The sequence below is a fragment of the Gastrolobium bilobum genome, unplaced genomic scaffold (assembly GCF_033153095.1).
Source record: "Gastrolobium bilobum isolate Gb01-03AN ecotype WA unplaced genomic scaffold, APGP_CSIRO_Gbil_v1 utg12072, whole genome shotgun sequence".
Classification (NCBI taxonomy): Eukaryota; Viridiplantae; Streptophyta; class Magnoliopsida; order Fabales; family Fabaceae; genus Gastrolobium; species Gastrolobium bilobum.
This window is the reverse complement of record NW_026899161.1, coordinates 302,468-312,632: the sequence shown is the minus strand read 5'-3', so window position 1 is coordinate 312,632 and position 10,165 is coordinate 302,468. Positions and strand designations below refer to the sequence as shown.

Genomic DNA, 10,165 nt, shown 5'->3' with positions numbered 1-10,165 from the left:
AAATGATATACCATGCGTACATGATGCATGACGTCGGCATACATAATATGAGTATAATGAAGATGCATGATGTGAAAAAATATGAACGACCATGTACCACTTGGTTTCTTTCTACTTTTCTATTCATTAATAGAAAAAGGAATCAAAGCAAGTTCAACAAGAACGGCGTCGTTCACACCTGCTCCCCAAAGCCAATGAATGTTTAAAACGACATCGGTGCGCCGCCGCAGTCAATGATAATCATGGACATCAAACGGCGCCACCCATAAGTACGACAAAACAACAGTGACAGCAACAACGACAAGAACGAGGGGGAGAGAGAGAACGACCAAAGACCAACACTTTTTTTTTTTTTTCTCTCTTTCTATCTCCGCACTTTGTTTTTGTCGTAAAAGAAAAAAAACAAAAGTGTTGGGTTGGGTGTGTTCTTTGTTTGCGTGTGGTAATGTTCGAATGAGAGAGAGAGAGAGAGAGAGCGCACCGTGACGTCTCTGCTGCCGACAGATTCGCTCGTGATGGGGCTTCTCGCCAGAAACACGCCACGTTTTCCTCCCTCCAACTCCTTTTTTGTGGGTCCCACCATGAATTCGTGTATGACTACGCCACCGCCCCCTAATCTATTATTAAAAAAAGGATGTTACGTGAAATGTTGAAAGCAAGAGGGGACCACATGGAAGAAGGGTCAAATCAGTCACAGTATTGACAGAGAAGAGAGAGAGAATGGTGTGAAATGACGGCCGGCTGGACACAGGTGGAGCAGGTGGCAGTGTAGTGTGTAGCAAATCAGTGACTGATGAAGAAGGATTATGATGATGACGATGCTCTGCCTCATAACATTGTCCACTCACGTTTTTTCCTTTTTGTGTTAATTTTAATGTGTGTTCCTTATTATTCTATTAATAACAATAAACTAATGAATATTATTCTTTTTTACGGAAAAACCTTTAGTATTTTTTTTTTTTTTAATTAATCCAATCTTAATTTTTTTTGTGAGTTGAGTTGACTCCTTCCAATATTCTCACAAACCAGAATAATAATATTCTCACAAACCAGAATAATACATGGGATCGAACCGATTTTGAATTTTTGATACGATATAATGATAGTTTAAAAGGAAATTATAAACTATATATCTCGATAAATATATATAATATTAAAATTAATTTTTTTTCTAATAATGTTAATTAATGTGTTATGCTGCTATTAATGATATGTACATATGATAGTACTGAATTTTTTTACCAAACTTACGTCTTCTGAAAATTTAAAAGATTATATTTACAATTTTTTTATTTATAAAATATATTATGTCTTATCGATAAAATTTTTAAATAAAGTCTTTTTAATGATATTTGAATAAATTTTTGATACTACTGTTGTACTAAAGATTCAATGCATCTCACCAATAAAATTATATACACTGAATCTAGATACTACAGTAGTACCAAAGATTTATTCATAATTTGTAAATATAATTTTTTTTAAATTAAAATATCCATATAAAAAAAAATTAATCTAGAGAGAGAATAAGGGTGTTTGCGTGTGTGGGGTAATGGGTGGTTTGAACTTTTGCAGTATTGCGTCTTTTTGTGACTCAACTGTGTCCTCATAATAGTTTTCTGACAATTGGGTTTGAAAGCGTCACATTCTTACCATAATAATATCACTGCCTCACCTCACAAAAACCCAAGCCAACCCCCTCCATACTAGTTACTACACACACCCATTATTATTCTAATAATACTTTTTTTTTTTTGTAATAAAACTTATTTTACGAGTTATTCGAATAATATATATTTTAACTTCATCATTTTCATTCATATTTTTAGTAAATAAAATGAGACATTAATAAGATAACAGATATAAATACAATAATTTTTTTGAATTAAAGAGAATTATAAAAATGCATCAAAAATTCAAATATTGTAATAGTTATAAAAAGACTAGAAAAGTCGGGATTTAACAATATAATAATCTTACAATATATTAAAGAATGCTTTTGAATTTTACGGTAAAAATATGTTTCAGGTCACTTGAATTAAAAAAATAAATTATTAGTTCCAGCTTCACAGAGCCTACTAGTCCTTGAAAAGAAAAATGAATTCTCTTGTTTACGGGTAAAAGAGTGTGTCATTTTAAAAGATGTAAAGTTGTATTATTTTAAGAGAAAGAAAGAGATAGATAAAGGAGGAGAGAGAGTTGACAAAAAATAAATAAATGTGTGGGTCTCACCTCTTTATAATAATATAAATTGTGTCATTTAAAAGGATAAACACTTTTCTCTTTGTTTAAAGCCAAGAAAGTGTTAATACTTTTAAATAATTTTATACTGGTATTTAGCTAACTTTTTTAAATATACTTTCATTTTAAAAATTTATATTATTACATGATGTGAACTTCAATAGTAAATTAACACGATGTACCAAGAAAATATTAATATTGTTATATTTGTAAGGTAATTAATCAAACATTTCTGTCTTTAATATTATAAAAATATGATAATAAATGTACTTTAGATTGGTTAAATAAATAAAAAATTATCTACTACATTAAAAATACAAAAAAAAAATTAATACTAACTTATTTAAATAATAATAAAAAAGTAATTAAAAAAAACAAATGCTTCTTAAGAAATATTCTAACGGCACTCAACAAAAGTTAAATCATTTTATGGTGCAAAAAGGGAAGTGAGGACGGCCACCTTTTCCCCCGCAAGGGAACAATCAATGCCCTTCAACAGCATCACTCCTTCATTTAATCATTTCCCTCCGTCACACACACCCATACGCTGAAATGTGTTCACTGTTTGACTCAGATAAATGCAAATGCAAATGTAAACTTCAAAGTTGTGTAAATTTCCCTTGATGTGTTGATGACGTAAACTAGCCGTTTTACATTTTTTGTTGAAATTCATTAGATTTTAAGTAATTTTGTTATTTTTATTTATTTTTGGTAAATTATTTTGTTAAATTTAGAACAAGAAGTCATGCCTAGAATTTAATACGCATGATAAATCTGTTTATTCCTAATGAAAATTACAAGGAAATCTATTTAAAGATTTTACACAATAAAATTTCAGATGGAAAATTATTTTAAAGATGGCCTGTTAAAGAATAGGTTTTTTACAATAAGAAGTATAAAATAAATTGAACTTTTAAACAATTTACTGAATTGATTACTATTTTTTATTGTGTGATGAGTTTGTTGTCGTATTTTAAAAAAATCGCAAACTTTATATAAAAAAATAAATCACAAACATAAATTACAGATATATGGTTCTTAATGTCAAAGAAGGCAGAAAGGGGATTATAAACAACTAATAATAACGGAATCCAATTGTTGGCCACAAAGGAGTTGGGGGGGCAAAAGAAAAGACAAAGTTGAGTGCCCATTTTAGTCTAACAGTGTTAAGACCATTCCAAACAACAGTTACTACTGTTTGGTAACAATAACTCAGGCACAATGAAATTCTGAAAAGCTGAATAAAAAATAAACTCACTAATTTGGACAGATTATCTCTGCCTTCACCAAATCTTTCCAGTAAACTATGCATTTCTCTTACTCGTTTTTCAAGTGTATGACTGAAATGAAAATGGAAAACAGAACAGCGCAAGAGAAGGTTGTAATAATATTTTTATGAAAAAATATTTGTCATTTTAAACTATTCAGTTTTATGTTAGTCTTAATAAAATTAGATAAAATATACTCTTATGTTGTAGTAGATAATTTTTCTCTCCTACACATACATTGATTTCCGTATTATTTTTTTATTTTCTTTTTCTATAGTGGGTGGGTCCAACACATGATTATCTCTATTGCATCATTGCATGATATTAATAAAGCTCATAAAATTATGTCGTTTTAGTATTTTTTTACATTCTCTTTCCTCCACTTGTTTTTTTTCTTATTTTATAAAAAAGAAACTGTAAAAAATATCAAAGCAAACCAAAACGACGTGGTTTCATTAAAAAAGACATAAAGTTGTATCATTTAAAAGGACAAACACTTAACCCTATTTTTATACATGCAAATTTTTATTTAACTTTATATGGTTAAATCTGTTTTTAAAATTTAGTAATATCAATTAAAAAACTTTCCTTAAATTCCTGTACAAACCAATAGTTTTTTAAGATATAAGTGATAAATAAAAGTTTAGTGTTTGTCATTTTAAATGACATAATTTTGTATTATTTTTAATAAAATTATATTATTTTGATATGTTTTGTTATTTTTTGAATTTATAAAATTAGAATAAAAAAAATAGAGAAGAAAGAATATAAAATAATATAATTTTATATTATTTAAAATAACAAATATTTTTTCCATAAATAATCGTGTAGGGTAATTTGAAATCTAGAAAATGAACCATGCATGGACATAGAGAAACACAACTTTTTAAAAACGGAATATTAATAATGCGCACGCGCCTGATTCCTCAAAATAGTAGTTTGGCATAGCATATCAACTTTCACACACGTACTTTCTTTCATTCAATTAAATTAAGAAACTAATTATTTCGCTAATTGTGCTGCTTATCCAAAACGCAGAAGCACAAAATGCGAGGTTCCATGAATGTAGAGTTGACCCATCTCCCACACTTTATTGCTCTCGGTCTCGCCAACACCCATTGGGACATAAAAATTATTGTCCTCTAATACACGATATAGGGTTGGCAAAACGGTTCTACTCGATCCAACCCGCGTTCAACTAAAAAAAAATGAGACGGATTAAGATTGGCTCGAAAAATAACTCATTTTTCCTAACCCAACACGACTCGTTTTAGCAGAGTTACAAATCTAACAGGACATAATGAAATACTATTTAGATAATTGTAAGATATTATAACAGTAAATATATAATTTTATAATTATTTAACACTAAAATTTTATATTTATATGTCTATTATATACTATTTGACTTGAATTGAATAAATAAAGATTATTTAACATATATCTCCTTTATTTCCCCTACAAATCTCTTTTATTGTGATAGCCTTCTAATACATATGAAAACTAATGCTTAATATGTTTGTGTACTTTTAGAGAAAAAAATATTAATTTTTATAACATTATTTACACAATTGTCAATACATCGTTCTTACACTAGATAACAAAATATACAAATATAAATATGTAAAGATAATGTATTAATCGTAGTGTTTTAATTGTGGACTTCATTGGTATTCCTAAAATAGGGGTTATTGAGTAATTTTTTATAAATCTTTTGCGTTTTGTTCCTTTTGGTGTCGTTTACGTTTTAATGCTACAGTTTTGTGTATTGAATATATATATACAAAACTGATCTTCCTTTTATTCATTAAGCTTCCTACCCGATTTATCTCTCTCTCTTTGTCTTTCTCTCTCGTTCAAAAGCGCTCTGAAACCCTATCATAGGGCTTGCTGATTTCATCAAGAAATCACCCTTTCGGTTTGGTTAATCTTGTGATTACCTGTGTGCTTCTCTTTCTCCTTGTGTGCACCTCTGTTTTCTTGGTCTCTTTCTAGGATTGATTGAAGATCAAGATCAGGAGCGGCTGGGTTGTTCGCTCGGGACTTGGTGGCTTTAATCCAAGATCGTAGGAGCTCACTGGTTCAACTGGTCCATGGGTATCTGACACTTTGTGTGATATTACATGCCAGTGTGTGTTTTCTTTTTCGTTCTTGTATTCTGATGCATGTTTAGATCTCTTAGGTGTTGTTCTTTAGAGTGTTGCTTTTGATTCTGAGTTGTAGATGCTTTATGTTATTTGCACATTGTATTGGGGTTCTGATTTAATGGAAGCTGATAAAGGGGATTTTAGCCCTTTGTCCTTGATGTAGGAAACTTGCTAATAACAAGTTTCTGAACAAGTAAAAACATTGTGCCTCTTGTAAATTTTTCTTCTGTTAACTTGTATCTCCACGATTAAATTTACAACATTAAAAACAAAACAATTTGTTTCAAAATTATAGCATCAGTTACGTGTAACTTACATTCAAATCCAGAATATGTCATAATTACATATCTAAAAAAAAAACTTCGAAACTAGTTAGAAAGCCAGTAAAGAACATTGAGTTAGCTTTTGAGGTAGTGTATCCTAAGGTTCTTTACATGGTATCAGAGCCTCACCGTCTCCCGTTTTAAAAAAAATGGAAATAAAATTAAAAAAAAAGCACGAGTGGTAACTTTTGGAGTGGTAACCTCAAGGTTGTTAATAAAGCCCTTTACACAATAACTAAGGCTCTGATATGAATTTATAAATATTGAATTCCAAAAATATTTATAAACTATCGGTGAAGCACGAGTCTGATTCTCTAGAAAGAAGCTAATCTAAAAAATACCAAGTATAAAAACGATATACAAGTACGTAGTTTTACAGTGCAGAAAGAAACACGCGCTTTGGATGGCGAATGGGTCTAAAAGAGGTGGAAAGCATACGCTGCTAAAATGATAAGAACCAGATCTTTGACTAGAAAAGGAATGCCATCATACTGATACCCACACGCTCGCTTCGCAGTTCCCGCTCCCCACCAGAAAACCCAACAAAAGCAGTCCCCACCCCCGTTAATATAGCGCGTGGAAACCACTCGCAGCTTTCTTTTTCGAAGGTGGTCCCAATCGAATCAACGGTTGTCAATCCGTCGTCGGTTGTCTACCACGCCGCCCAACATTCCAAAAGCACCAAACCACTAATAATAGATTTTGAACCAGATAAGGTGTTCGTTCACGACCATTTTTATTTCAAACAATCATCATTATCATTATTTATGGGTCTAACAAATAAAGCTATATTATATAAATCGGGTATGAATCCGCGCATAACACAATTTATTAAAGGACAATTCTAGCTAAATGGAACAAAACTCGTAGCAACAATAATACGGGAAAAATAAATAAATAAATAAATGTATATACAATATCATAGATTTTTTCATTTATCTGAAATGTTAGATAGACTCATCCCATAGACAGAGATACTAAGATACACACTACTCCACCCTCTATGAAAACGAACAACGCTGATAAACGAAACATAATCATGACGAGAGGGGAAAAACTGGGGTACATTAATTAGATAAAAACGACGTCGTGCTAAGCCTAACATACAGGATCTCATTTTATAATACTCTATAGCCACAAGGGTGGAGGTTCGTTCAAGTCGATGGGAATCCCGCGCCGAATGAGTCCCAGAAACGACGCCGTCGGGGAACTCTCCACCATCTGTGCTCCACCGCCAACAGCAACAGCGCCGTCGATGCGCCTGTGACTGGCCACCGCAGCAGGAGGAGGCTGAGGTGGAGGACCAGCGGTGTGAAGAAACTCACTGAGGACGAGACTGCGGGAAGGGACGGAGGGCCAGCGGTGATCAGAGGAAGGGACGTTGAGGTCGAGGCAGAGGCCAGCGGCGGCAACCGGCGCCGGAGGAAAGTTTGTTTTAGCCTTGGCACCGCGGAGGGAACGAGCGGCGCCGTCGTATGCAAGCGCAGCCTCCTCAGGAGTATCAAATGTACCCAACCAAACACGAGTCTTCTTCCAAGGATCGCGTATCTCAGCTGCGTAGCGTCCCCATGGTCGCTTCCTAACCCCTCTGTAGTGTCCCTCGCGAGAAGCCGAAGAAGACGAAGACGCCATTAACATCAAAGAAAGAAAGAAAGAAAGGGAAAAAAAAAAAAAAAACCGAAGTGGTTTAGTTTAGAGATAGAAAGAAAAGTGAAGAAGTGAGTGTGTGTATATAAAAAGCAGAGGGACCCACATAACCTCCCGTAATTGTCGGCTGGCCGGCACGACCCTTAACTTTCTCACTTTCTCTCTTTTTGTTTGCCTTTTGGTTTTTTTTTTTTATACACTAACGCCACCTGCGAACCGAAAAATTTGGATAAAATCGCGAGAGCCGTTGATTTTGATCGAACAATGCAGCGTGTGATCGGACGGATGTGATGTGAGGGTTTGAGAAAGAAAGAAAGTTTGTGGGACCCCATTCAATAGGAGAGAGCCGCCGCCTGATAAGACGTGTGGGTTGGGCAGGGGGAGCTATCATGTGAGTGGGTCCGAGTGACGTAAGCCCTACTGATGTTGTTGTACGGCGTTTTGCTGAACGGCGCCTGACATTTTTTTAAATTTTTTTAATTAATTAATTAAGTAATTAATAATTAATGTTTTTTTGGGGATTGAGTTGAATAATATAAATGATGTTATTATTGGAGGGGGAGGATGTAATAAAGATTTAAAGAGATTTATGGGAATTTGAGTTGACGTATGAAAGGGAAAGGGAAAGGGGGTGGGTGAGGATATGATGAGAATGGATCAGGGTACGGTTGATGAGTTGGCGTATTGTGAGTGGATGGAAGGATTGGGGGGTTGGGGTTGGTGCAGTGACAGAGACTCCCACGTGGAAGGGTGTCTGAGTTGCAGGGAACAGGTGAAGTTGGGCCACACACAGAGAAAAGAGAAGATGGGCTGGTTGGCGTGTTTGACCCTGTTGGCCCCTGTGTACACTCCAATCCTTTACTATTCTTCTTCTTTATACTTATAGAGAGAGAGAAAGAGAAAGGACCAAATTTCAAGTTTTTAAAAAAGAAATTTGAAAAAGTGTGAGTGGTGAAAGACGGGTGGGGGATTCAGTTTCAGAGTGACTGCAGCTACCAGACGCGGGCACAGTATGTATATGTATATATATATATGCCTACAGATACGGATGTAATAATAGTCACGTGAACTCTATTTACTTTTCTTTATTTATTTATTTTTAAAAAAATATATATATGCGTATTTGGAAAAGTAATTTGTAATTCATGAATTATACTATGTGAAAATGAAATAAAATTCCTAAAATGCTTTATCAAGTTATCGGCACTCGGTTTGGGTTGTTTTGTTTGGACCATCTCTGTTGATTCTCTCCCTGCATGAGGACAAGTGTGTTATAATAATAATAATAATTTTTTTTTTTTTTCTATTTGTGTTTTCAAACTTGCCTTTTGGTTTCACTCTGTATGGTCTATGATGATGATATGATAGGACGGCAACTTTTTATTTATTCCCTTTTGTTTTCTCCGTTGGATAGTTTGATTACTGTTCAGTTTGTTGTGTCTAACTTCAATCAACTCGCCTGCATCTGCTTGGAAGGTAGGGAGACAGAGCTTGTAATTAATCAAACTTTGATTACTCTGAAATAACTACAGTTGTATTAGCTTGTTTTATTTATGGTATTTTTGTGGTAAAAATTATTTATCCCTTACGTTCATATAAAAATAAATAAATTTCACAAACTTCTTTTCTATCTTCTTTTTATAATATAGTATTCACTCATTTTTATATGAATGTGACGAGAAAATATTTTTTTGTAGTAAAAATAATTTTTTTTTATATATTATTCATTTAAAAGGCATAATGTTTTATTTCTAATTTTAGAACATCTGTCTTTGCACCTCTCAAATGTCAATTTCAAATTTTGACTTCGAGGTAGCAAATCACTTGACAATTAGAATTTTTTAGTTAAGAACTTTTATTTAGATAAATGAGTAGTCTCTACTCATTTATTTAATTCAATAACCAATTTTAAATCATGGTTATGCTACATTATTTATCAAAATAAGTTGTCTTTTGTTTTTCGAACCATTTATTTTATCTTATCAAAGAATGACTTGTCAAAGTATATTCGATGTCTTCCCTAATTAATTTTCAGGTACACATGAAACTAATACGTATGTACAAATAGTGGCGTTGGCGTTCTGTTTGGATGATCAAGTTGATGGTGTCGTCGTCAATGTCGCCGACATCCTTTGATGATAAAAATGCCACAAATCAATCCATCCTCGTCTCCACGTGTCTTGTCAATCTTTAATCATGGTGGGGGATGGCGGCCGACGACGGTGGCTGGTCACTGTTTGTGCTTCGCTTCTCGTGTGTGGCAGTTTCCATCATCAATGATCCAGGACTAATTTGAAATTTTAAAAACTTGTTAAGATTAAAAAAAAAGGACTACATATAAATTATAAAAATAAAAAACGGACTTCCAGGTTGGTTCAAAGGATCACCCGGTTTTTCCTTTACCTAGGAGTGTTCTGACTTCGTAGTACCAAATTAACAATTTCATAAGCCGTAAGGCCCAACGTCGAAATGAGCATAGGTCATGGATATCAACTAATTTAAATTTAGATAGTCATAAGATGGGTTAGATTTGACATCT

General features: G+C 33.3%; 1 protein-coding gene across 1 annotated transcript; it reads right to left on the bottom strand.

The window, feature by feature from the left end:
• Positions 1 to 6,977: 6,977 nt before the first annotated feature.
• On the bottom strand, positions 6,978 to 7,611 carry LOC133287917 (ethylene-responsive transcription factor 12). The gene has a single exon (XM_061485621.1). The coding sequence runs from the start codon at positions 7,609 to 7,611 to the stop codon at positions 7,108 to 7,110; it is 504 nt and encodes a 167-aa protein (XP_061341605.1). The 3' UTR covers positions 6,978 to 7,107.
• Positions 7,612 to 10,165: the final 2,554 nt, after the last annotated feature.